Source organism: Canis lupus, chromosome X, assembly GCF_003254725.2.
Source record: "Canis lupus dingo isolate Sandy chromosome X, ASM325472v2, whole genome shotgun sequence".
Taxonomy (NCBI): Eukaryota; Metazoa; Chordata; class Mammalia; order Carnivora; family Canidae; genus Canis; species Canis lupus.
Genome location: NC_064281.1, coordinates 784,530 through 812,463, shown reverse-complemented (window position 1 = coordinate 812,463; position 27,934 = coordinate 784,530). Strand labels below are relative to the sequence as shown.

Here is a 27,934-nt window from a genome sequence, read left to right as displayed (position 1 = left end):
AGGGCAAATTTCTGGAAAACAGCTTTCAGCTGGCTTTCCACCCGCGTTAGAGATGACGAATCAGTTTCCACAGACACGTGAGCATCTCCACGGGCGCCGCGTGGGGGTGGCGGTGCGCAGCTCGGTCCGTGTCGGGCGTCAGGAAGCCGCGCGTGGGGAGGGGACATAGTTCACATCAGGCGGTGTGGTGAGGCGTCTCCCGCACTGACAGCTTTATTTCCTCTGTGTGTGTGTGTGTGTGTGTGTGTGTGTGTGTTTGCCTACGTGTTTTTTTGGGCTTTTGCAGGTGCTTTGGATGAATAGCCACGGGGCAGCAGTTCCGTGGGCGCGGGGGCGGCAGCTGGATTTGCGCCCTAACGCGCTTCACCTCCCCGGGGGGACACAAGGTTGAGCGTCATCCAGACACGCGCAGATCGCCAAATGCGGAGGCACATCCGCGGAACACACGCACGCTCTTTCCTCCCAAGAGGTCCCCCCCGCCCCGCCACGTCCATCATTTGTCACGTTGAAACATGTTAGCTGCATGGTGGGGACGGGCCACCCTCCAAATCTCCGCGGGGATGGAGCAGCAGGTGCACAAACCGATGGGGACGCTCCCGCCCGCGTCCCGCTTGCTTCCCAGCCTGCGGGACCCACACGGGGGACCTGGGCGTGCGGACGGGCCTCTCTCTCCTTGTCCCCGAGTGGGCGCGTCGTGCGTCAGAGACACGGACACACAGACAGACAGCTAGCTTCCCTCCAGGGGGTGCCCCGCGGCGCACACCATCCCTCCCGGCCGGCCCGCGTGGACGCGCGCAGAAAGCCCAAAAGCCATGCTGCTGGGTGTCGGGGTGGCAGCGTTGCTGGTCAGCGAAGAAGACGACGCACACACGTGACATTTGCAGGGGTGGCGGGGAGGGCGGGGAGGGCGGGGGATGAGGCCAAAGCTGCGATGTCCGCTTGTCCCCGTGGTAGTCACCACGTTTCCTCCACCATGAGGACGTCCTCGGGTTCCTGGGAGCCCGGCGGCGGGTGGCCGTCATCCCAGGCGACCTGAGAAAGACAAGATGGGCAGCGTGGACACCACGCACCTGCCACGCACCTGTGGTGCCACCAGGAAAGGATCCGTGAACAGAGTGGACGCAGCCCCCTCGGAGGCCGGATGCGCACACACGCATGTAGGGGACTAGGACACAGCGGGAGGCAGGAGCGCAGCTCTGACACCTGCTGCCCCAAGGGCGGACCCTAAACTTCGCTGGGAGGCCCTACTGGCCTCAAGGGCGCCCCAGGGAAAGGGGGAGGGGGGCTTCCCAAGGAAACAGCGTCAAGCCCAGAACCGGAGCCCCCCCATCCATGTTGGGGGAGATCCTCTGCTCATCACGGGGCAGCATCTGGGGCACATGCTCAGGGCAAGTCAGAAGAGTCATGGGTGCCCCCAGCTCCAGGGAGGGTCCCTCGCCACAGGGGACCGTGGTCAGGGGTCAAAGTGTTGCCCCCAAACCCCAGCTCCATCCACACCCAGTGGAGGCACCTCTATGTGCAAGTAGGGTCTGAACCCATGTAACGGACTCGGGGTGTCCTCATGAGGGTGCTGGTGTCCACGAGCCCCCCTAAGGGACAGAGACCAACCAACAGCTCCCTCCGCCCCCCCCCCCCAGGACCAGCGGGGGGTTTCCAGCAGAGAAATAGGGTCACACCGCTTCCTGCACTCCACAGCTGTTCCTCGGCCAGACCCCACGTTTCCAGTTTTGTGGTGGGTGACCCCAGGACAGACTTTTGTGAAGGCAGCTGGACGCTGCGGGGCCGGTGGGGGTGGGGGGGAGCGTCCACTTCCCTCTGTCCTCCATCTGTCCCCTGGGAAGTGCTCCCGGGTTGGGGAGCTCAGGACACCCCTGCCTTGTGACACCGTGCCCCAGGGCGGCAGCGGTCACCTGCAAACACTGGGAGCCCCAGAGGGTCCGCGCCACCTCCCAGGGTGCGGGGGGCACGCGCTCACCTCCAGGGTCGGCATGAGGGCCCCCGTGATTTCCTTCTTGACCTGCGGGATGGGTGGAAACAGCTTGTGGCTCCTGTAGAACCTGCTGAGGACACGGCACCGTGGAGGGCGCCGCGCACGGTCAGCGCACCCCGGGCCGCGGGCTCCCTTCCCTCCCCAGAGAAAGCGCGCACCTCCGGAGCCAGGCCGCGGCTGCACGGACCCACCGCCCCTGCGCGGGGTGCGGAGGGCGTGTGGGCGCGCAGCAGGAGACCCTTACCCCATGGACAGTCCCTTCTCGACCCTCGCCAGCCCTCCTCGCCAGCCCTCCGCAGCCCGGGGTCCGCGCGCCCTGGACTCTGGATTCGCGTCTCCCTCCCCGCGTTGCGCACGCACGGGGTCCCAAGCCCGGGGTCCTTGCCCCCTGGCCTCCGGATTCGCCCTCCCCGAGGCCATTCCGCACGCACCGGGTCCCGCGCCCCGCGCCCCGAGAAGCGTCCTGCGTGCTGGTGCCAGGACCCGGGCCTTACCGTTTGCAGAGGCACATGAGGAGCAGCGCGGGCACAGCCGCGGCCCACACCACCACGTCGAACATTGCGCCGCGGGGCTCGCGCTCCTCCGGGAGGCCTGGGCGGGGGTGGGGGTGGGGAGCCGGCGTCAGGAGCGCGGCGTCAGGGTGGCGCACACGGCGGCCCCCGCGCTGCTGTCCGACTCCCTCCCCGGGGCGGCGGGCGTGCGGGAGCGGAGCGGAGGAGCGGCGGAGGCGGGAGCGCTGGCCCTGCCGCGCGGACCCTCGCCGAGACCTATGCCCCCCCCTCGCCCCCGCCCCCCGTGTCCTCCACGCCCTGCTCCCTCCCGGCGGAGCTGCCCCGTAAGCGTTTGCGCACAGGCCCAACTAGAACCGCGCACGCATGTTCCTTCTCAGCCCACGTTCACTTTGAACACCCTGCGGCCCAGCCAAAGGAATGAACGCGTAATTGTGAAACTCCTGAGGGTGGGACACACTCGTGGTTTCTATCGCCCCGGACGCTCCCCTTTGGGTACCGCGGCTTGGCCTTGGGTGGTCTGCGCCGCTTCTGCGAGCGGAGACCCCGATCTCGGGACGGAAGGAGCCCACACGTGCACTGGGGGCTCCTCTGGGTGGGGGTGCGGGGCGCCAGCCTGCAGAGCTCTACGCATCCAGCTGGAGCATACTTGGAGCTCTAATCCCCAGAACGGAGGTGTGGGAGCCGCAGACGAGGCTGGGGGGGGACCCCGGCCTTGTGGGGTTTCGCCCCCCCCCCCCCCCCCCCCCGCATAAAACGGTGCGTTTCCTGCCGCTTGCGCTTCTGCGTAATGGGAGCTGTCACCTTGCAGGCCACTGGCTTTGGGATAACCCTCCCTGCCCCCCTAAAGGACGGGGAGGTGATGGAGCGCCCAGGGGGATGGGCCGAGCACCCCTGAGCCCTGCGTGACCCCCACGGGAGGGGGACAGCGGCAACGAGGGCCTTGCAGACACCCCAGCGGGGCTGAGTGAACAGCAGCCCAGGGGGTTCCCTGTGCCCGTGCTGCTATCTGGGGGTGCGTCCTTGGAGGGTGACCCCAGGCCACGGGAGGGCGTGCGGGGCAGCAGGACACGCCCGCAGATGCTGCGTCGGGGCAGAGAGCGCGCTGGGAGCCGCTGCAGTGCACTCAACAGGCCCCCCGCCCCTCGTCTCCAAACAAAAGTTGCGTGCGCCCCAACCCCGACATCCCTGCGCGGGACCTGCTGGGAATAGGGTCATTCCAGGTGGGCGAGGTGAAGGGTCCCAGATGAGCTCCCCCCGGCCCCCGGGGCCAGCGGCAGGAGGCGGTGGAGGAAGGCGCGGGGAGGTGGGGGGAGCCCCGCGCGGATCCATCCATCCGTCCTCGTCCTCGGAGCGTGAGCGCGGGGCCTGGGGCGCTCACCGAATAGCACCGTCGGGCTCCACTCACTCCACAGGTCGTTATACACGTAGCGCACCCTCGCGCGGAACGTGCTTTCCACCCTGGCGGCGGAACTGGGCATCAGGTACACGTTCGGATCTTGTCCCCGCTGGAACACCTTCAGGAGAGGAGACAACCGGCTGTGACCGACGTGTGGCGGTCCCCTGGGGTCTGTGCTCCCCGCTTCGGAGCAGAGGCGACACCTGACACCCCGGCCAGGAGCATCCGTCCAGGCAGGAACCATCACTGGCTGTTCCATGGGACCCTGGACTCTGCACCTGTCCCCAGGGAAGGTGGACTCTGCACCTGTCCTCTGGGAAGGTGGACCATGCATCTGTCCCCTGGGATGTCCCCTGGGAAGCTGGACCTTGTGCCTGTCCCCTGGGAAGGGCTCCCTGAGCTGCGCCCACATCTTGGGCAGAGTCCCCAGACCCTCCAGGGTGGCTCCAGGTTATTCCGAATCTGCACACCGGTGGTGGTTGCAGGGGGTGGTTGGAGGGGCGGTCGGGGGGGCCCCCGTGGCCATCCGGTCCTGAGTCCGACATCACCAGCTGGGTGCCCGGGGACTGCTCCGCGCCCTCTTGCCCCTCCCCACGGCCAAAACGGAGGCCAGTTCTGGGGCAGGCCCCAGCGTCCCTGTGGACGGGGGCCACCACGTGTCCGGGGTCCACCGCACGGGACGGCGCACCCTGGTGTCCCGGGGCAGGCGGGTCTGGAGGGCCTGGCAGAGGGACACGGGACAGAAGACCTGGTGGTGAGCGGGGAAGCTAAGAAGGACCTGGAAGGGCCGTCAGGAGCAGGGCTGCGTTTCCTGAGACGGGGTGGCCCCTCCCGCTGCCCCCCCCCCAATCTCATCCAAACATCCAAGCACGTCTGGGCCGGACCTGAGTGGGACACAGAGTCCCTGCCTGCCGGGTCATTCCGGAGGCCGTGGTGCTTCCCTGCAGCCTAGATATCAGGACGGACGCTGACCCCAGGTCGCACGACCCGGGACATGTCCCTGACGATCCCTGTGACCCCCAAGAACCCAGTTTCTTCTGCTCACATGTCCACGGCTGAGATATCTGGTCTTTACGAGCTCAAGTTGTTGTTTTAGACCCAGCAGACCCCACGCTACTGCCCCACCCCCTCAGCCGCAGTAGCCCGGGGGCAGGTAAGGGAGGGGCCGGCGTGGCCCCGGGCACCTGCCAGGTAGCCCACAGATGGACGGATCCCTTCCCCCGATCCCCTCGGGGACCCTCCTGGGCAGCAGGAATCGCTCAGAAAGGCAGAGAGACTTACGTGCTTTGTCTTGGAGGAGCTGCCCTGAAAAAAGGGAAAGATTGTTAAAATGTGTGTTTTCAGCATCACGTGCAAATGTGGGAACCCACGCAGAACCCCGGAGCGGGTAGGAAGAAGCCTCCTCAGAGCTTTTCCACCTGCCGGAGAGCAGAGGAGGGGGAAGGAGGGACTGCCGTGAACTCCCGGCTTGGGGACACCTCACTTCCGGGAGGGACCATGAATGTCTCCTCAATCGCACATCTGGGGGAGTTTCTCTTTTTTTTTTCTTTTTCTTTTTTTCTTTCTTTCTTTCTTTCTTTCTTCTTTCTTTCTTTCTTTCTTTCTTCTTTTACTTTATTTATTTATTTATTTAATTTTAGTAATTTGCCAACATATGGTATGACACCCAGTGTTCATCCCATTTGGGGGAGTTTCGTGCCCACGCAAGAGACAAAAAAACGCCACTGACGTCTGCCTAAACAAACATCGTCACAGTCACAGTGGTTCTTATCTCCTATTTGTTCTACAAACCCATTTTTTTAAAACCCATTTTGTTCTTAAGGAAGCTTTTTCTAAAAAAAAAAAAAAAAAAAAAAAAAGGAAGCTTTTTCCTTCCCTTCCCTTCCTAACTTCACTTATTCAAGAGTCTCTTCTTCTGTGAGGTCCCATATGCATGTGAATAACATTTGCTCCCCCCTTCCCTTAACTGTCCTTTTATTTAATTTGCACCTCCCCGGCTCAGGACCTAAGAGGGTGGAGGAACAGCTTTCCCCCCTGGACACATAAAGGATCAATTTCCTTCTTGTGAATTTCTGTCTGGCTGGCGAGCGTGCTCTGGGGATATTGATGAGGGGCGAGAAGGCAGCGTCTACAGGAGCGTTTTGTTCTGCGTCAGGGAATGTTCAAATGCCTCGTAAGGACTGACCACCTCCGAGACCCTCAGCGAGCTCCAGCGTTTACTGGGTGAGTCCGTGAGGCTGTGTGGACGTCAGGTGGGACCTGATGACAAAAGGGTTGCTGCTGCTGGTGGTCCTGGCTCCTGGGGCGTGACATGCACAGGACACTCCAGGCTGCACAGCTGCCAGAGGTCACCTGAGTGGGACCCCCTGTGTGAGGTCACCTGTGCATAGTTACCTGTGTAAGTTCACCTGTGTGAGGTCACATGCATGCGGTTACCTGTGACGTCACCAGTATGAGCTCACATGTGTGAGGTCACCGTGCCTAGTTGCCTCTGTAAGTTCACCTGTGTGAGGTCACCTGTGAGGTGACCACTGTATAGGTACCTGTGTGGGTGTCACTGTGTGACATCTTCTGTGTGAGGTCACGTGTGTGAGGTCACATGGATGCAGTCACCTGTGATGTCACCAGTGTGAGGTCACTTATGTGAGGTCACCTGTGCATAGTTACACCTGTGCACAAGCCCACCTGTTTGAGGTCACCTGTGTGACTTTGCCCACATGAGCACGGGGCAGGATGACACTGGAGGGCAGGGCCAGACACCGCAGACCCTGGGCACACACATCGGGGGCCTTGACTCTAATCCAAGATCCATACCCGACCTGGGGAGGGCTTTAGGGACGGAAGGGTCATGACCTCATTTCCATTCTGAACGGTGCCCGGGGCTGCGCGGTTCCACGGGGGCTGGGCCTGGGGGTCACCCCAGAACTCTCACGTGTGCCCCACACTGTGGTGTGCACAAGCTCTGTGGTCAGCGTAGGCACGATGACAGGGTCCCCGCACTCAGGGGACCTGCCTCCAGGAGGCAAGATGCACAAAGCAGAGGCACTAGAACATTTCAGGTCACGCCTGATTCCAGATCGCCCCTGGGAAGAAACCGGATCGGGGGCGTGGGGACGGCACAATGGAGAGAGACCAGTGGGACAGGAGGTGAGAACGGGCGTGGATATGGAGGACCCAGCACCTGAGGACGGAGGGAGGGCCTGCCAGCAGAAGCAGCAGGACGTGCAAAGGCCCTGGGGTCTCGGGTGCTCAGAACCGAATGCCCACAGCACGGCACCGGACTGTGTGTCTCCGATGAGGGCAAGAGAGGATGCATGAATTTGAGTTCCCCTCTGCCCCGGCTCCAGGCGTGGGGCCCAGGGTAAAGCCCCAGGCCACGGGGAAAACACAGATGCCGAGCGTCTGCCGGAAAGTCCCCAACTTCCAGGAGTCGGGGACAAGTCCAGATCTCAGGTGCAGAATCTCACTTACCAATGTGCAAACTGAAGATTCGGGGGGGGGGGGCTCCCGTGTCTTTATCATGAGCCCCGCCATTCCCGACCCATTTTCACATTTTGTTTCCAAAAAACGTCCCAACAGGGGCTGCGTCCCATAAGGCCGCATTGTGAAAAATGTCGCTGATGGGACCAATGAAGACATCCAGAGTCATTACTTTATGAACCTAAAATGACTCTAAAAAATAAACACCATATTGGGATTCCTTGGCTGGCGATCGGTGGAGCATGCCACTCAGCTTGCAGGGTCCTGAGTTTGAGCCCCACACGGTGCATAGGGATTATTAAAAAAAATAAATGAGATTAGTGTTTTAAAATTAAAAAAAATTAAAATAAATAAGGGAATTTCATTAAAAAGTAATAAAGGAATCAATCACCCGTTTAGGGCAAAAACAGGGTACAGGAGTGCTCAGACATGTTTGGAGCAGAGGCGCATGCTCATCAGCTGCCGGGATTGCGTTTCACGGGAAAATACCAGATTGCGGATGGTTCGTGGGTCGCGCACCAGGGTCGGGGCTTCTTACCGCTCTTTGGATGTCCAGCTCGTAGTACAGGACATAACTCGAAAGGTCGTATCTGATCTCGGGATTGTCCCACTTGATAATGTGGTGCGATCTGTTGTAGGTGATCGTGATGTTCGTCGGCGGGTCATACTTCTCTGCGGAAAACGAAACAGAACCAAAATGACGACAAAACGCCCGCAAACGGCGCAGCGTGTTTTAAATGTGCAATGCGGGGGGGAAAAAGAAAGAAAAAAAATTAAATGTGCAATGTGGATGGGGTGAATTCAGGGTTGGGGGGTGTTAGGGGCTCCAGCTGGGTTGCTGTGTGATGTGCGCAAGGCGGATCGGAAGGCCACCCCCTGAACATGACACCTTGGCACATGAGTGACTTGGAACTGAAGGCAGCTGACAATCGCAGACCCAGAAAGAAGCTTTCCTGGAGCTTATGGGAGTGACTAAGACCGCACAGTTCTGAGAAACTATGACTGCCGTGAATCCCGACTCTGGGGAATTTTTATGTCCGCGAAGAGAATAGAAAGTCGGCAGCAAGCTGAGTCTGCACAAACAAACCTTACTAATATAGCCCTGTCTCCCATTACTTTCCCCGTACGTTTACCTTTCCTCAGTTTACCACCTCTAAAAGCACAAATCACTTTTTCTTTAACTCAGTAATCAGTTTTTTTTTAATTTTTATTTATTTATGATAGTCACAGAGAGAGAGAGAGAGAGAGAGGCAGAGACATAGGCAGAGGGAGAAGCAGGCTCCATGCACCAGGAGCCCAACGTGGGATTCGATCCCGGGTCTCCAGGATTTAGGTTTAGGCAGGCGCTAAACCGCTGCGCCACCCAGGGATTCCTAATCAGTTGTTTTTAATTAAAAGGACGTATGGATAAAAATATATAAAAGTAAATTTAAAAAATGAAGAATAGGGGGATCCCTGGGTGGCTCAGCGGTTTGGTGCCTGCCTTTGGCTCACGGCGCGATCCTGGAGTCCCCGGATCGAGTCCCACATCAGGCTCCCAGCATGGAGCCTGCTTCTCCCTCTGCCTGTGTCTCTGCCTCTCTCTCTCTCTCTATGTCTATCATAAAAAAATAAATAAATAAATAAATAAATAAATAAATAAATAAATAAATAATCTTTAAAAAAAATGAAAAATAAATGGTATGTAAGTTCCTGAGTCTAACCACTTCTTTGGGAGATGTTTGTTTCTTTTCTGTGAAGCTTTCCTCTGATGCATATAAAGCTTAAAAATTAAAATTGCATTTGTGTGCTTTTCTCCTGTTAATATAGCATTTGTCCATTTAATTTGCAAGGCCTGTGTACAGAACCTAAGAGGGTAGAGGAAGTTTTTTTTTTTTTTCTTCTTTTGCATTCGTATGCACAAGAAGGCCATGGTGTACGTCTTGGAGAAAGTACACATGTTAGATAAGCATTGTTCAGGGCTGTGGGTCTTGGATTCAACATTAATTTATCAACAATCTACACTATATGTCTTTTTTTTTAAAGATTTAATTATTCATTTATTTGTGATAGACTAGAGAGAGAGAGAGAGAGAGAGAGAGGCAGAGACACAGGAGGAGGGAGAAGCAGGCTCCATGCCGGGAGCCCGACATGGGACTCCATCCCAGGTCTCCAGGATCACACCCTGGGCCGAAGGCAGGGGTTAAACCACTGAGCCACCCAGGGATCCCTATAAGATGTCTTTAAACAGAAACAAACATAAAACAAGGCTATGTGCTGACCTATTGATGAACATGTGGTGACCAAAGACCAACCCCGTATTTCCACCCCATCAGCAATGATGAGACAGGATTCGTGAATTCAAGATTTGGGTAGAATTTACAAAAATCAACAAAAGTCTTATATGTGTCATGATCACAGGCCTCTCCTGCATCCCACCTACGGGGACCGTCCAGACCCCAAGTGCACAGCCCGGATCTTGCTCAGGCTGGTCGGGAGGGAACCCAGCAACGCGTCCCACGTGGCCCAGGTGTGAGCGGAGACGAGAGACGAGAGAAGCGAGAGAGAGATGGCTCACCCGGGCAGGGGTGTGGACCCAGGGCGAGGTCACCTCTTACCGATTTTGTAGGCTTGAAATGGAACGAAGTCCAAAAACGGAATTGCCGCCGTACGGCTGGTCCCGTTCACCAGGAAGAAGTAATTGTCCATGTTCTGGGGTTCGCCGAGTTGATCGAAATGGCAGCCCACGTGCATCCCCTCGGAGTTCATGATGTAGTGAGGGCACTCCACCTCGTCCTCGTGCCTGTCATTGGCAAAAGGGACCCAGGAAAAGCCCGATGACTGTGTGTCGTTCTGAGCAGATAGTATTAACAACAAAATATGCCCTCCCCCAGGTCAAAACCCAGAAAACCCTCTAAAAAAAATGATAAAATCCATCCCCGGATAAACGCAAAACCAGAACACGACATGCGTCCCACGCACTAGGCTGGGACGTGGCCCTCAGGGACAAATCCCGCCGTTTAGCGGGCGTAGGCGTTGCAACCCATTCCGTGCATGATAAAATCGCTAAACTGTGGATTTCCTCATCTCTTAAGGACGGGAGGGGAAGTTTGCATTTCGGAGCCAGGCCACGGCAAAGAGGAATGGTTGTCCTGCCCGGGTTCTGTGATGTTGTGACATTTCGGGGAGGCAACCCACCGTGGGGAGGAAGCCCTACAGCTCGCTCTACATTTTCTGTTAGCATCCACACAAAGATTCCCCCTTAGCATCCAAAGATCCCCCTGCTAGCATCCGCACAAAGATCCCCCCCCATTAGAATCCACACAAAGATCCTCCCGTTAGCATCTGCACAAAGATCCCCTGTTAGCATCTACACAAAGATCCCCCCGTTAGCATCTGCACAAAGATCCCCCATTAGCATCTGCACAAAGATCCCCCCTTAGCATCTGCACAAAGATCCCCCGTTAGCATCCACAGAAAGATCCCCCATTAGCATCCACAAAGATCCCCCATTAGCATCCACACAAAGTTCCCCCCCTTAGCATCGAACAAAGATCCCCCATTAGCATCTGCACAAAGATCCCCCATTAGTATCTGCACAAAGATCCCCTATTAGCATCCACACAAAGATCCCCCATTAGCATCTGCACAAAGATCCCCCATTAGCATCTGCACCAAGTTCCCCCCCTTAGCATCGAACAAAGATCCCCCATTAGCATCTGCACAAAGATCCCCCATTAGCATCTGCACCAAGATCCCCTATTAGCATCCACACAAAGATCCCCCATTAGCATCTGCACAAAGATCCCCCATTAGCATCCGCACAAAGTCCCCCCCCTTAGCATCGAACAAAGATCCCCCATTAGCATCCACACAAAGATCCCCCATTAGCTCTGCACAAAGATCCCCTATTAGCATCTGCACAAAGATCCCCTATTAGCATCCACACAAAGATCCCCTGTTAGCATCCACAAAGATCCCCCATTAGCATCCGCACAAAGTTTCCCCCCCTTAGCATCGAACAAAGATCCCCCATTAGCATCTGCACAAAGATCCCCCATTAGCATCCACACAAAGATCCCCCCTTTTAGCATCGAACAAAGATACCCCCTTAGCATCTGCACAAAGATCCCCTATTAGCATCTGCACAAAGTTACCCCCCTTAGCATCGAACAAAGATCCCCCATTAGCATCTGCACAAAGATCCCCCATTAGCATCTGCACAAAGATCCCCTATTAGCATCCACACAAAGATCCCCTGTTAGCATCCACACAAAGATCCCCATTAGCATCAACACAAAGATCACCCCCATTAGCATCGAACAAAGATCCCCCATTAGCATCCACACAAAGATCCCCCTCCATTAGCATCGAACAAAGATCCCCCTGCTAGCATCCACACAAAGATCCCCCATTAGCATCCACACAAAGATCCCCCATTAGCATCCACACAAAGATCCCTCATTAGCAACCCCACAGAGATCCCCCTGTTAGCATCCACACAATGATCCCCCATTAGGATCCGCACAAAGATCCCCGTTGCTTGGGAGACACGCGAGGCACTTACAAAGAAGCCCACCAGAAGAGCTGGTAGCAGACGTCGGCGGGGGCCCTGGAGCCAGGCGCCCAGCTGCAGTTCATGAAGCGGACATTGTAAATGAAGCAGGAGAAGTTCATGGCGCCGGAACCTTCCACGCCTGGCAAGACACCAACCGTCAAAACCCTCACCGGCTGCGCCGCCACCACCCACACCCAAGGGGTGGAGACCTCGGTGGCCCTCAGGTGGGTGAGGCGGGAGCTGGGAACTTCCCAGCACCGGGGACCTCACCTGGGTTAGCGAAAACCAGCAGCTCCTGGAACACATTACCGTCACACGTGACGTTCACGGTGAGGTTCGCCCCTCTGTGCAGCACATGGTTGCGGAAGATGCAGTAGTGCGTGTCGTCCTCTGTGACCTGGGAAGCGCACCATGGAAAACCTGTACATCACGTGCGCTTCGGGGCCCTTGGGGCCACTCAGTCCTCAGATCATTCCACGGTGGGATGTGCCCCCTTGGACCCCCCCTACTCAGTCACGTGACTGTAATAATAAGTGCACGCGTCCGGCCTCGTGAGGCCTGCGGGAGGCTGCTATCTGTGCAATAATCCCAGGAGCTCACAGCTGGCCCACCATGGCCAGGGCTTGAGTGACACTGACGACGTCCCTAACTCCGTTTCCCATGTCCAATGTGGCCTGAGCATTGTGCTGAGCTGGGAGCAACTGAGAACCCACAGATTCAGAAAGAAGCCGTCCTGTAATGATGTATTATGTGTTGGGCAGTTGAATTAAAGAAAAAAAAAAAAAAAAAAAAAAAGAAGGGCAGCCAGGGCAGCACAGCGGTTTAGCACCTGCCTTCGGCCCAGGGCGTGATCCTGGAGACCCAGGATCGAGTGCCGCATCGGGCTCCCTGCATGGAACCTGCTTCTCCCTCGGCCTGGGTCTCTGCCTCTCTCCCTCTCTGTGCCTCTCATGAATAAATAAATAAAATCTTAAAAAAAAAAAAGAAAAAAGAAGAAAAGAAAAAAAGAAGTCAAAATGTAAAAACGACAAAGAAAGAGGGAAAAGAGAAAAAAGAAAGAAAGAAAGAAGAAAGAAAGAAAGAAAGAAAGAAAGAAAGAAAGAAAGAAAGAAAGAAAGAAAGAAAGAAAGAAAAAGAAAAAAAGACCTTCCTGGACTTTCCATTATCTAACTGCAGAAACTTCTAGAAACAAAGATGCTTCAGGTTCCCTCTCTCTGTGGGAACTTTTAGGACCACAAAAAAGGCAGAAATTTGGCACCAATATGGACCTGTACGAACAAATCTACCAAAATAAACCTTGTCTTCCCGCGGTGTCCTCCAAATATCGATCTTCCCGAGAGGCGCCGCCTTGAGCAGCCTCGCGCTCTTTTTCTGCCTCTTGTCACATCTGCACCCTGCATGGGATACAAGCTCTGGTCTAACTGCTTTTTGGGGGCATTTTTTTTTCTTTTTCATCAAGAAAACTCATGCCATGTAAAATTTTTAACAGCATATAGAGAGCGCATGCCTCTTCTCAGCTAACCTGTCTTTTTGTCACTCTAATTTGCAGAGCCCCGCACACAGAACTCAACAGTGTAGACAACCGTGGTTTTGCTCGCCTGCACCCCTAGAACGTTTTCTCACTCCTCTGCAGGACTCTGGGGGCTCTGACAAGGGTAAGATCTGGTGGCCGACACCCCGGGGAGAGTCTCACGTGTCCTCATTTGGGTGGTCCTGGTTTATGTGATTATTTACGAAATAATGTTATTCATGCTCATGTAGTAATTCAGCTGTTTTCTCTCTGTGGGGAGGCATGCTGCGTTGTGGGGGCGGATTTTGTGTTAAATAAATTTCGGGGATCCCCGGGTGGCTCAGCGGTGTGGCACCCACCTTCGGCCCAGAGTGTGATCCTGGGGTCCTGGGATCGAGTCCCGCATCGGGCTCCCCGCATGGAGCCTGCTTCTCCCTCTGCCTGTGTCTCTGCCTCTCTCCCTCTCTGTGCCTCTCATGAATAAATAAATAAAAAATCTTTAGAAGAGGGAGAAAGAAAGAAAAATAAAAAAATAAAATAAAATAAATTTCCCTAACAAGTGTCACCAGGGATGACGGAGTGAGCAGCCATAGAGCACTGTGGGAGGGGACAGTGGACTGACCTCGGGTGACCTCAGGGGGAAGGGAATCTGGAAACCGTGGGGTGGCCTAGGGGGAAACCACAGATCCACACACTCCATCTGTGGTACCTCTGAGGCCCGGGGTGGCTCCCCTTTTTTAAAGAAAAGCAAAGAGTCCCCAAAATTAGGAGTCTAGGGACTGATCCTGCCATAGGAGATAATTGGAGAATTTCTTTTTTTTTCTAGAGGCGGAAACACCACATGTTCCATTTCTGAGTCTATAGAAACCCTTTTATCTGAAAAGGTTTTGCTCCAGACAAGAAAAAAAAAAAGTGTCTTGGGAATCCCAAAACCAAAGAAAATACGTATGTGGACGTGAGAATGATGGACAAAGACCTACAGGGAAGAGGGGTTGTTCTAGGAGGAGCAGCCTGGGCCTTACTGAGGTCACCAGAGTCCCTCGGAAGGAACGTCTGGGATTTACACAAAAGTCAGGTGATTGACAGCGTTAACACACCGCCCAGGATGCGGCCAGGGGGTGACTCATTCAGACGTTTTAGGGGAGAAAATGTTTGAATAGAAGTTTCCGTACAGCTGGGCCTGTCGGTGACCAGGATGAGGAGAAATGCACCTCCTACATCATCAGAGGCTCACAAACACGTCCCGGTTGTGCATTGTGAGGGTGCATCGAATCTCTAATAATAATAATAATAATAATAATAATAATAATAATAAAATATAAAATAAGACGTGCTGTCTAGTTCCAAAACGACAGAGAGAGCCTCCTACCTCTTTGTCATGAGCATCCCCTTTAGAAAAGGTGCAGCAGCACCAGGGTCTCCCTGAGATGTGTGCAAAAGGGGGTCCTGCCTCCTGTGTTTGTGGGAACTTTGTTCCAAGAGACCATTTCTCGCTCATCTAAAAGATGGGATTTTTATGTTTCTTGGTGATTTCAGGGAGCAGGTGCATCGGGGAGGGGGGAGGTCCCTCCCACGTGTGCCAGGTCCACACGGGCTGCCCGCCGGCACCTCGCGCCCGGGCTTCTCGCCCACTCTACCCGCGTCGGGCTTCCGAGTGCGTAGGGCATTTCGTCTCATCCCTCGACGTAGTCATACCTTTATTTCTATTTTGCTCTGTGCTTTCCCTTTTTACACAATTGATTTTTTTTAATTATGATTTTTTTTTTTTTTTTATCGAGGTCACTTAGGCGTAAAGTGAACCACGCAATGGACCATGTGGATCCGTCTGAAGTGCGCACGTCAGGGGCATCGGGCAGCTTCGCTATGTTGTGCAAGCTCTACCTCTGGTTCCAGAACATTCTTCTTTTTTTATTTTTTAAGATTTATTTATTTATTTATTTATTTATTTATTTATTTATTTATTTATTTATAATAGACAGAGAGAGAGAGAGGCAGAGAGAGAAGCAGGCTCCATGCCAGGAGCCCAATGCGGGCCTCGATCCCTGGACTCCAGGATCGCACCTTGGGCCAAAGGCAGGCGCCAAACCGCTGAGCCGCCCAGGGATCCCCTGGTTCCAGAACATTCTTATCCTCCTCCCCGTAGGCCCCACCCCCGTCCTCAGGCCCTGGCAAACACTAACCCACTTCTTTTAACAGGATTCATCTATTGTGGAAGCTTCCTATAAATCGGCTGACGCGCCGTGTAGCCTTTTCTATCTGCTTCTCCCTGAGCTACATATTTGCAAAGTTCATGCACGTCGTAGCAGGTGCACAGCTGATGCTCTTTCACAGCTGCAGGGAGAATTTAGTTTTCTTTTTTTTATTTTTTATTTTATTTTATTTTATTTTTTCAGAATTTAGTTTTAATCCTCCCCCCTGCCCCCCCCCCAAAAAAAAGCATCGTCCATGGAGTGGGATGGAATGAGGGACTTGAAGACCATGCAGAGCAACGCTCGCTGACAGGGGCAGCCACTGGCACCCAGCCCCACGCGGCGTCACGTGCTGAGCGTCAACACAGTGACCCACAGAGGACACGAGATTTAAGACAGTTTGGAAGGAAAAACATCACATGGAAAGAAAGGGGGAAAAGAAAGTCAGCACAGCAGCATCCTGTTTGTGAAACCACAGGCTTCCATGGGCACAGGGCGGCGGGGCAGGGGGTGGCTGGGGGGCAGTGGGAACAGAGGCACCGCCTCCCCTGACCGGTCAGCCCGAGTCCGACCCGACGGTAATTACATCCACTCAGATTCCCTCAAATTCAAAACAGAGGAAACTCAGAGCATCATTAACACCTGAGACACCTGTGCCAAACCTGTGCTCAGAGTCGCAGGCAGGACCGGCTCCCTGGAGGTCCCCCAGCTGCAAAGAGCCCCTCCCCTCAATCCTGACCCCCCAGCCGGCTCTCGGGGGCGACGGGGCTGCTGCTAAAGACGGAATAAAACAGCATCCAGAGATGCCTTCAAGGTTCAAATCCCCCTCTTCTCTGCAGGCATCTCTGTTTGGCCTCACGGAAAATCCAAAACCCCAGTGAGAAATCCTGCAGCCCGTTTTTATTTTTATTTTTATTTATTATTATCATTATATTATTTATTTATTACTATTTTATTATTTATCAATTATTTTATTATTTATTATTTTCTTATTATTATTTTATTAATTATTATTTCATTATTTATTCATCATTTTATTATTTATTATTTTATTATTAATCAATTATTTCATTATTTATTCATTATTTTATTATTTGTTTATTATTGTTTTATTATTTATTATTTTATTATTTATTTATTTATTTATTATTTTATTATTTTATTATTTATTTTTATTATTACTATTATTTACTTTTTATTTTATTTTTATTTTTATTTTTATTTTTATTTTTGCGGCCTGTTTTCATTTAAAACACCAGGGCCTCTCTCTGCTAACCAGCTAGAAGTTCCCCCCTCCCCCTTTTTCCTGCAGGAGAAAACCCACAAAACAAATCTGTGCACAGCAGGCGGAAGGAAATGAACCAGAGATTTGCAACACATATAACACACACAGGCAAAAACGCATGGCCTTTGGGAACCTTGGGCGAGTAGACCTGATTTTACGTCGCTGGCCCCGCTCGGACCTATCCCGGGGATATTTTCAAAAGAACCTTTCATTTAAAAATATTTTTAAGAATTGAGGCACCTGGCTGGCTCCGTTCATGGAGTGTGCCAGTGTCGATTGTGGGGTTGTGAGTTCAAGCCTCACTTTGGATGTAGGGATTTACTCAAAAATCAATATTTTAGGGACACCTGGGGGGCTCAGTAGTTGAGCATCTGTCTTCAGCCCAGGGCATGATCCTGGAGTCCCGGGATCGAGTCCCACGTCGGGCTCCCTGCATGGAGCCTGCTTCTCCCTCTGCCTGTGTCTCTGCCTCTCTCTCTGTGTCTCTCATGAATAAATAAATAAAAACTTAAGAAAAAAGAAAAATAAAAAAATTTTTAAAGAAGAAAAAAATGAAAAAAAAAATTAAAAAAGAAGAAAAAAATGTAAAGCTATAAAAAATAGAAACCCCAAAATGTCATGCTCATGCACTGAATTCAACATTATTCAAAAAAAGTATCTATCATGATTGTGCACAATCTGTTTGAATAACATCAGTGGAGGTGGGACGGGAGGACTAAATAATCATAATCTCAGCAGAGGTTGGAACACAAGTTTTGCAGAGTATGCAAAAACCAGTTTTCGGAGACAAACAATGGTTAGATCAGCAGGAACCTAAATGAGTCTCTCTGACATGCGAAAAGAGGTTTTTGCTTTTGGGTTTTCTCTTTTACATCGACTGACACTACTGTAAGTCATATGGAAACACCACATTCATGAACGTTTTTCTGGAATTCGCAATGAAAAATGAGACGAAACAGAAAGCCGCCACGATGGCACGGAAGGAAGTCACGTTTGCCTTATTTCTGAACTAACAGGACAACATTCCGAGAACCAGATGCTCCCTGCAATGCATTGACTTTATAAAACAGATTAAGGAAACCCGTGGACAGGAAGGCCGTAAAATCAGTGACTTCCTTGCACCAACAGCAAACACTTAAAATCGAAAAAAAAAATTTTGTTTTTTTGAAGCAAGCGACAGAAAGCTATACCATGTGTAAACATGACCCACATGGAAAGGAAGGTCTGGGACCTGTTTATTTTTGTGTCATTAGCTTAAAATTTAATTTCAGTACTTTTAATTAATTTTTTTTAAAAAAATATTTTATTTATTTTACAGAGAGAGAGAGAGCATGATCAGGGGGAGGGGCAGAGGGAGAAGCAGACTCCTCTCTCCCTCCCGCTGAGCTGAGAGCCCGATCCTGGACTTGATCCCAAGACCCTGAGATCCCGACCTGATCTGACCTGAAGGCAGATGCATAAGCAGCTGAGCCACCGAGGTGCCCCTAATTTCACGACTTTTTAAAAGCACGGGTGCCTAAGGACGCCTACTGCTGGATCTCCCGTGAGCCCCCATGTGCAACCCTCCTCCCTGCCTCCTCCTCTCAGGGGCTCTGAAAACACAGTTCAGTTCACCTAAGGTGTGACCAGTCATAGAATATTTCACCCCAAAATAAGCCCACTTTGGCACAAGGATGATTTTTAAGACGATTGCAACAAGCAGATACAAGGAAACCCCGATGCAGGTCACTTGCTTAAAAGCTAGACATTTCTTTGCAAAGAATACCGCCTCCCCCCCACCCCAGGAGTTAATCTCTGGGGACACGGCAAGACCTTCATCAGCCTGGAGGTGGCGGCAGAGGAACCCACATAAGAAGTCCCTGTAATGGGCGCGAGGTGGTGCACTGGGTTAATCCTCAGACTGTTGGTTTCAGCTCAGGTCCTATCTCAGGGTCGTGAGATCCAGCCCAAAGTCGGGCTCCATGCTCAGCACAGAGTCTGCTTGGGCTTCTCCCTCTCCCTCTGTCTCTCTCCACCCCAAAATAAATAAATCTTCAAAAAAAAATTGCTAAAACTAGCTATAAATGTGGGGAGGAGCCTCCCCCATCCCCAGCAATCGCAGAATTGGTATGAACATTATTATTATTTTTAAAGATTTTTAAAGATTTTATTCACGAGAGACACACGGAGAGAGAGAGAGAGAGAGAGGCAGAGACACAGGCAGAGGGAGAAGCAGGCTCCATGCCGGGAGCCCAACGTGGGACTTGATCCCGGGACCCCAGGGTCACACTAAAACTGCTGAGCCACCCGGGCTGCCTGGTATGAACATTATTTTAAAGTGAAGACGTTTGGATTTAAGAGATGCACAAAGAAACGTTTTGGGGGGCGTTTCTCTTATCTAACTGAAGTCAGAAAGTCCTAGAAAATAAGGCTGCTATAAATTTTCTCTTTCAGGTGGATTTTAGGAAGGACAACGAGGGTAATGTTATCATAAATGCCCTCTCTGGGCCGTGACGAAGACTGAAAGACGTCTTACAGTTGTAGGAATTAGCTTCATCACAAACTTTCTTATCTCCCATTTTCTTCTGGAAAAATGCTTGTTCTTCCCATAAAGAGCTTTACTCTCTCCTTCCTTTTTCCTACTAGGTACATAAATCGTTAACTTTACCTATTTATTGGGCTATGTTTTAAAAGCCCCATATGAAAAATAATAATAATAAAAAAAATAAAAGCCCCATATGAGAAATAAAAAGAAGTTCCATATGCATGGGAATATACTTTTCTACCTCCTGTTCATCCATCTCTTGTTCATTCACGGGCCTCCAGACACAGCTTAAGAGGTTAGATGATAAGGTTTTTCCTCTCTAAGGTCCTTAGAATGCAACCAAGGGTGTGTGTGTACTAGGTGACGAGTGAGTGAAAGACACGGACTGAATCCGGGGGGCGCTGTTTCCATGGTGACATCCATTTAAGGGGCAAATCCACATCTTTCCCTGTAGTCCCTCATGGAAGGGGAGAGATCAAAATGAAAGCAGGTGCAGAAAAGACAGCTATTATAGATTCCTCCTCATACGTGAGACTCAGTGTGTAGATTTTACTCTCACTGTACAAAGCAGGGTGAAGGGCTCCTATAGTTGGGATTAATCCCAAATAGGCTATTTTGGAATAAGGATCATTTTGAGCATCTGGCACCTGAGAATGGACATGGGAATAACACATATGCTGATTCCATGGTCACGTCCCCGAAATTTATCGGCCTCAGAAGCTGAAATCCACATTTCTTTGTCGAGACGTCTCCTCAATTTTCCAGCCTTTTAGAAAAAATGGCACAAAAACTCCCTAGTCCATCCACTTCTTTGGGGGTTTACTTCTCTCCTGTGAATCTTCATTTAGGTAAAAAAAAAGTTGAACCGGGAACAAATCTGTAGATCTTTTCTTCTGAAAAATCTGACACTCGTCAGTTTAATTTGCACATCCCTACCCCTGAACCTGAGAGGGTAGAGGAAATGTTTTTTTTTTTCCCCGACAACAGCAATAGGAGTGGAACTCAAGAGGAGGCAGGAGACGTAAGAGTCATCTCACAGGACAATTCAAGGTTTGCAAGGAGCCAAGCCATAAGGCACGAGCCATGAACACTCACCTGTGGGGGTTGCGAGGTGGGAGAGCCGAGCGGGGTATATATTACGCATTCTTGCTCACTCACATTTCTTATGTAATTCCAGCTTAACATTTTCTTCCTTGAATCTAGCTGCATGTTTATAATAGGAGATACGTTTTCTTGTGCTGCAATTAAAAAAATATTAATAAACACTTAGTAGGAATTAGAACCTGCTCCCCTCCCCACCCCTTGCAAGTGATGTTATAGTTACAGGTGAGAGGGGAGACGTTCTGCAAACACCAGGTGGGGATTGTCATATCGGTTTACTGAGGCCAGATTCACATAACGTAAAATGAACGATTTCAAAGTGACATATACAAGCCCATGAAAGGATGCCCAGAAAAAAGAAAAAAAGGAAAAAAAGATGCTCAGAACCATCAGTTATCAGGGAAATGAACATCAAAACCACAACGAGATATCACTTCATACCCCTAAACTTAGCTTTAGTAATAATAATTTGAAAAATACAGAAAATAATCTGAAAAATACAAGTCAGCTATTGTAATCATGTGAAAAATACAGAAAATAATCTGAAAAATACAAGTTAGCTATTGTAATAATGTGAAAAATATAGAAAATAATTTTAAAAGTACACAAAAGAAAAAAGATAAAAAATAAAAATACACAAAAGTATAGCAAGAATCATTGCTTAGCTAAAGTGCAGGAAACTTAGCTATAGTAACAATAATTTGAAAAATACACAAAATTAAGTATAGTAATAGTTATTTGAAAAATACAAAAAATAATTTGAAAAACACAGACAACTTAGGTATAGCAATAATAATTAGAAAAATAGAAAAAATAATTTGAAAAGTACGGAAAAGTTAGCTATATTAACAGTAATTTTAAAAATGCAAAAAATAATTTGAAAAATACAGAAAAGTTAAGTATAATAATAATAGTTTGAAAAATACAGAAAAAGGGGCACCAGGGTGGGTCAGTCAGTTGAATGTCTACCTTCAGCTCAAGTCATGATGTCAGGGTCTTGGAATCCAGCTCCGTGTCAGGCTTCCTGCTCATAATAGAGTCTCATTCTCCCTCTCCCTCTTGTCCCTCCCCCTGCTTGTGCTTTCTCTCTTGCTCTCTCTCCCAAAATAAATAAATAAAAATCTTAAAAAAGGGAAAGGAAAGTACAGAAAATAATTAGAAAAATACAGACAAGTTAGGTATAGCAGTAATAATTTGAAAAATACACAAAATAATTTGAAAAAAATACACAAAAGTTGAGTAATAATCATTTGGAAAACAGAAAAATACAGAAAAGTTAACTAGAGTAATAATAATTTGAAAAATATAGAAAATAATGTAAAAAATACAGACAAGTCAGATATAGGAATAATAACTTGAAAAATACAGAAAAGAAAGAAACTAATTTGAAAAATACAGAGAAGTTAGCTATAGTAATGATAATTTTAAAATTACAGAAACTGGGATCCCTGGGTGGCGCAGCGGTTTGGCGCCTGCCTTTGGCCCAGGGCATGGTCCTGGAGACCCGGGATCGAATCCCACGTCGGGCTCCCGGTGCATGGAGCCTGCTTCTCCCTCTGCCTGTGTCTCTGCCTCTCTCTCTGTGTGTGACTATCATAAATAAATAAAAATTAAAAAAAAAATTACAGAAACTGATCCTTAAAATACAGAGAAATAAAAATATTTTAAAAATCTTAAAATACAGAAAAAAATTTAAATACAGGAAAAAATTTTAACATGGAAAAAATGTCTAGAAAAAATTTAAAATCACAAGGCAGGCTGTGCAGAAATTGGGGCCCTCTGTATCTTCCCAGAGGGAATGCAAAGTGGGGCTTCCCTCCCAGGCCTTCAGGATAGGTCAAGGGATGGGCTATGCCCTTTGGGGTGGGGCTGATGCAGCACCTTGACCAAGAAGAAAACTGCCATAGTGAGGACAAGTGCAAAATGACCACGAGGACTTTAATTTTCCCTATTAGGGGGAAAAAAAACAGAGAAGGACCAATTAATTTACAACAACAAAACCAAGAATAGACAACAGGGGACAAACAGTCTCTCCAAAAAACGGTGTGGGAACAGCGGCAGCCACTTACAAAAAAGTGGAAGCAGACCACTAACCAGATCCACAAAAAAATTAACTCCAACTGGATTAAAGACTCACAGGTACAACCCGAATCTACAAAACTCCTAGGCAAGAAAAAACCCCATAAAAACAAAAAGCCCAGGTTGCTGGGTACCTGGACATTGGTCTTGGCATGAAATTTTTTTTTTTTTATTTGACACTGAAATCAAAGGCTACAAAAGTACAAAGAGATGCGTGGCTCTTCATAGAGGGGCTACATGAGCGTCAACAATGCGGAATAGCTAGCTGAGGGTCTGGGGCGTCTGTGAAATGTGATGATCAGAGAAGTGAACGCCCGTTTCCGGGGAGGAGAGGAGCCCAACTTCCCAGGCAGCTGGCTCCCAACACGGTGAGCTTTCTCTCCCTGTGTGTGCGCTCTCTTTGGTGGGTCGCCCTGCGGTAAGATTTCTATGTTCTCTAGCGTCTTTGGGGAGAGGTTTTGTGGGTTGGGAGGATATTTTTCTGTTTCTAAAATATTTTTTTAAAAGATTTTCTGTATTTATTTGAGAGAGAGGAAGAGAGAGAGAGCAGGGGTGGGGGACGGCGGGGGAGACTCCATGCTGAGATCATGACCTGAGCCAAAATCAAGAGTCGGATGCTTAACCAACCGTGCCATCTCGGCAGGTCCGAGATTTTTGCTTTTTTTTAATTTTTTAAATTTATTTATGATAGTCACAGAGAGAGAGAGAGAGGCAGAGACACAGGCAGAGAGAGAAGCAGGCTCCATGCACCGGGAGCCTGACGTGGGATTCGATCCCGGGTCTCCAGGATCGCGCCCTGGGCCAAAGGCAGGTGCTAAACCGCTGTGCCACCCAGGGATCCCGAGATTTTTGCTTTTTAATAAGGTTTTCCCAGGACAGGCAGAAAAGCTGACACCCCAGCTGGGCTTGGGGTTTGGGGATAGGATTTTCTCCCTGATTGTGCCAGATGATGAACATCCGCTGACAGTTTGGTTTCCACAAGGACCCCTTCTCTTACCAGGGCAGGGGTAGAGGATGGGGAGATGCATAGATGCATCAGGTCTGGGGGAGGGCCTTTTGTCCTCTTCCAGCATTAGGGGGACCCTGCCCAGACACCCCCACCACCTGCCAGCACCTACCCGGCTGTGGTTCTCTGCAGCACACTGAGCTCAGGAGGACCAGAAAGCTCACCAGATCCAGCGTAGTCGCCATGGCCCAGCCCCAATGCTGCACCTGAAGAGGAGGAGACCTCAGGTCAGAGGGTCAGATTCCAGGTGGGGCAGGAACCCTCCATTCTCAGAACCCCTCCATGCCCCTGGGGCCGTCAGGTGTCAGGAGCAAGTTCTTGGGCGGGGGGGCATCCCGTGCCCTATGTGGTCAAACCACTGGGTGTGTCCACCATCCTATTTCCACATGCCTGGTCCCCCCTACAAAGTGACAGCCCCTCTGAAACCCTCCTGGAGCCCCCTTCAAGGCATCAGGACACTCAAGGTGCATTATCCACGATGACTACCAACGTGGGATCGAACTCACTTTTCCCACCAGACTGGACTTTTTCCTGCAACCCAGCATCACCATGGCCATTGCGGGTCTAGACCACATCCCCGCCCCTGGGCCGCTGTGTGGGGACCCACTCTGAACCCCGCCATGCATATTGGGGTTATTTGAGGTTGTGCCTCTTGCAGTAGGTGGTTCAGGGGCAGGGGAGGTGAGGCCTCCATGAAAAAGAAGGAATGTGTGATGAGGATACTGCTCCACGGCATCCACTTTGGGGTATGAGGCAGCTCTGTCTGGCTGAAGACAGAACACCTTTATTAATCATTATTATTATTATTACTATTATTATTGAGAAAGAAACAGAGATCAAGAGAGCCAGGAGTTAGGGGCGGAGGAAAAAGAATCTCAAGCAGACCCCACGCTGAGCATAGAGCAATGCAGGGCTCCATCTCATGACCTTGAGATCATGACCTGAGCTGAAACTGCGAGTCCAACTCTTAACCAACTGAGCTGCCCAAGTGCTCTCAGGATGGAATACGTTTGCAGAAAGAGCCAATAGGAGCCCAGAGGCCACCAGCGAGTCGGGGTGCACATCATTACAGTGTTTCCGGCCTCTTTCCAGGGATGTGCGCCCACCTCCTGGGATGATGGAAGCCATTTATTTCCCTACCTGGGGGAAGCAGGTAAACTCCTTCCTGCTCTGTGTCTCATTACCAAGCGGGAGATCTTCCTACATAAGACAGACCAAGGGAGGAGGCCGGGAAAAGAGAAAATCAGGGAGGAGAGGTTGAAGGGCAGGAAAAATCGTTTCCCTCTAACCTCTTAGATCTGCACCCGATGCCCACAAATTACGTGGATAAAAAGATTTAACAGAAAACCCAGCATTTACGCCATATATATATATACGCATGGGAGTCCAGCAAGGAAAATGCAGCTCAGGGAGGCAGCCAGATGGTCAGCGAGTTTAATAAACCTTTTTTTTTTTTTTTTAAACCATTTTTGATTCAATGTCAGAAAATGGGTTTCTGGCTCCTGAATGGGGAAGGACAGTTATATGGAAAGGGGCAGCAGGAAACGTGTGGCACGTCCGGGGCGGTCTTGTTCATTAGCATCTCCGAGACGATAAGAAGTCTCTGAGCGTCATTGTCTTCTCAGTGTGGGGAGCATCTTTGTCCTTCTCTGTGTGTCTCGTGAACTCATAGATACAGTCTTAAAACAAAATATAAAATAAAATAAAATAAAATGATAAAATAAAATAAAATGATAAAATAAAATGAAATAATAAAATAAAATAAATGAAATGAAATAATAAAATAAAATAAATAAAATAAATAAAATAATAAAATAAAATAAAATAAATAAAATAAATAAAATAAAATAAAATAAAATAAAATAAAATAAAATAAAATAAAATAAAGAAGGTCCGTGTATGGACGTACATTTCCTCCAGGAAGGGGAAATGAATCTCCTGTATTTTCTGGCAGCTAGGGAGGCATCCAGAACTATTTGTGCTCCTGCTGGTTCTCAGTGGCCTGTGGTCTGAAATCATCTGTATGGCCAAGAGGTACATTTTGGGGGGCCTGTGGTGATGCCCTTCAAGGCATGAAGTGTATATGAGCTCAGCGTGTGGAGGGGTGCTGTGCCCTGGCCCCCAGTGGAGGCCACTCCTTGTTCTTAGTGCACCTGCTATGGGTCAGGCCCTGGCGCCGGGGATGGTCTGCCTGACGGCGGTGGCTCTCAGACGCCTCCCTCCATCCCTTGCCATGCCCCCGATGGCCCTCACCTACTCTACAGTCGCCACCGAGACTTTTCCCCACGAGGAAGGAAGCACAGCGACACATGAGGGCTGCGGTGGGGACGTCTGAGGTCTGTCCCAGAGTCTCACACCCAGGGCAGGAAGAACCAACGTGCCGCGGCCCAGGGAAGTGAGCCCTTTGGGGCACAAGGTCTGCGCGGGGTCAGTCTCTGTGTCAATGTTGAGCACAGAACGGCCACGGAGAACCTCAGGGGCGGCTGCTCGAGAAGCTCTGAGGAGACAGACACGGGCAACCAGGCCCCGACATTGTGTCCCAAAGGGGCATTATCACCCCCCGGAGCTGCCGTTGTGGCCGAGAGGCAGATGTGTCCCTTCTCCAAGAACGGGTGTCCTCGGGGGCTCTGTGGTGACCCACTGAAATGCACCTGTTGAAACCCTTACTCCATGACTTCAGGATGGGGCTGCATTGGGATATTCGGTCTTTAAAGAGGGGATTTAGGTGAGGTCTGTATGGTGCGCCCCGATCATAGGATCAGGGAACGATGTGCAGAGAGCGATGAACATGTGAGGACACAGGGAGAACACGGCGTCTACACGCCCGGGACAGAGGCCTCGGGGGGAACCAGCCTCGGCCTCCGTGGGGACCCACCCTGGGGACAGGTCAGCCTACAGACGCAGCCAGAGGAGCTGGGCACCCGGATGGGGCGTTTGCCTTTTAATGACTTTTTAAATTTTGCATTAAGTACAGCAGCTTTGCACATCGTCATCGCCCTTCTCATGGTGTTGACCCAACCACGTGCCCCGTCGTTCCTTCCGCGTGTCTTAGTAACCAACAGGCTTCCGACCCCAGTGTCCTCATCACATGGAACATATTAAAATGTAATTAGAAGGGATTCCTTTTATTTAGTCCTAAATGCAGCATTGGTCTCATTTCTCTCCCGCGTTCTCCAAGGATGTGTCCCCAGGCTTCAGGGCCCTAGGTCCGACCTCTGGCCACTGGCTGCAGGTGGCACCTTCTGCGAGCCTTCTGCGTTGGGAACAAGGGTGCTTGCCTCGGGGCATGACTCCCCCCACCCCGTTTCATACCAGGCTCATCTATGCCCTTTGGTTTGGGGTTCCAGCTCCCAGGTAGGAAGATCTGAGCTGTTGATCGGGGTGGCAGGGACACTCTGAGTGCTCACCCATCGCCGGGGGCTGCACATCACAGCCTCGTCCAGCTCAGGCTGGAGCTACTTGGCTTCTGCGCTATGCTTCTCAGGCCACAGCATTTCTGGGGACCCCCCCTCCCTCCACCACCCTGTCCCGCCTGCAGGTGCAAGGGGAAGGCAGGTTATGCACCCCGTGTAGACCCAGGGGCCAACTTAACCGTGCACCTGTCAGACCCGTCGGTATCAAAGACCAAGCCTTGGTCACTTGAATGCTTAAAAACCCCCAAAGTGGGCAGTCTGGGTGGCTCAGCGGTTTAGCGCTGCCTTCGGCCCAGGGCGTGACCCCGGGCCCACGTCGGGCTCCCGGCATGGAGCCTGCTTCTCCCTCTGCCTGTGTCTCTGCCTTTCTCTCTCTCTCTGTGCGTCTCATGAATGAGTAAATAAAATCTCTTAAAAAAATCCCAAAGGAATATTGGGTGCTTCCCCAGAAGGACGTACGCCCTGTAGACAGTGGGGAGACACCCCGAGCATTCGCTCGCAGACACCCACCAGACAGACCTCTTGTGAGTTTCGTAAAGTGATGCTCACACCGCTGGTTCTCATCTGGGCACCGTGGGGATGCTCATCCCCTCCACACGCCCTCCGTCTGCTCCATGAGTGATATACCCCCCTATACCCACCCACGGCGCTGGTTTCCCCTCCCATCCGGTGCCCATCCTGCTGTAGGATCTCACAAACCCCACAGCCCTAGAGATGCACAAAACATCAGCTTACTGGTCAGCGAGGTTTCTGGAACGTCCTCGGACCGCTCCGGCGCTTTCAGAAGGTGCTGTGGACAGGCGGCACCAGAAGGGGTGCTCGGGACGGCGGGACGGAACCGTGGTCCCCGCGGGGATGAGCTCAAGAAGCCTGGTCAAGAGCCTGCTCTCTATGGACTCCCACTCACAATTC

General features: G+C 51.0%; 1 protein-coding gene across 2 annotated transcripts; it reads right to left on the bottom strand.

Moving 5' to 3' along the window:
• Positions 1 to 185: 185 nt before the first annotated feature.
• Positions 186 to 27,924, bottom strand: LOC112651941 (granulocyte-macrophage colony-stimulating factor receptor subunit alpha-like). 2 transcript variants are annotated; one of them, XM_025435353.3, is made up of 12 exons: positions 27,758 to 27,924; positions 23,722 to 23,815; positions 20,519 to 20,661; positions 12,186 to 12,312; positions 11,925 to 12,054; positions 9,976 to 10,160; positions 7,917 to 8,050; positions 5,180 to 5,203; positions 3,881 to 4,016; positions 2,485 to 2,581; positions 1,976 to 2,060; positions 186 to 1,032 (listed from the first exon to the last, which is right to left on the bottom strand). In XM_025435353.3, the coding sequence occupies exons 2-12, from the start codon at positions 23,792 to 23,794 to the stop codon at positions 955 to 957; spliced, it is 1,212 nt and encodes a 403-aa protein (XP_025291138.3). In that variant the 5' UTR covers positions 23,795 to 23,815; positions 27,758 to 27,924; the 3' UTR covers positions 186 to 954. The 2 variants fall into 2 exon arrangements, with proteins under 2 accessions (XP_025291138.3, XP_025291146.3); XM_025435361.3 differs by having other exon boundaries at positions 1,976 to 2,057.
• Between the last annotated feature and the right edge of the window lie 10 nt (positions 27,925 to 27,934).

What these genes read in the sequence shown, in the direction of transcription:
- LOC112651941 (XM_025435353.3), bottom strand. Translation starts at nt 23,794, where the DNA reads ATGGCGACTACGCTGGATCTGGTGAGCTTTCTGGTCCTCCTGAGCTCA. An exon ending in CTCTTCTGGTGGGCTTCTTT is followed by an intron (nt 10,161 to 11,924) that starts GTAAGTGCCTCG and finishes TGCCAATGACAG; the next exon opens with GCACGAGGACGAGGTGGAGT. An exon ending in AGCTGGACATCCAAAGAGCG is followed by an intron (nt 5,204 to 7,916) that starts GTAAGAAGCCCC and finishes CCCTTTTTTCAG; the next exon opens with GGCAGCTCCTCCAAGACAAA.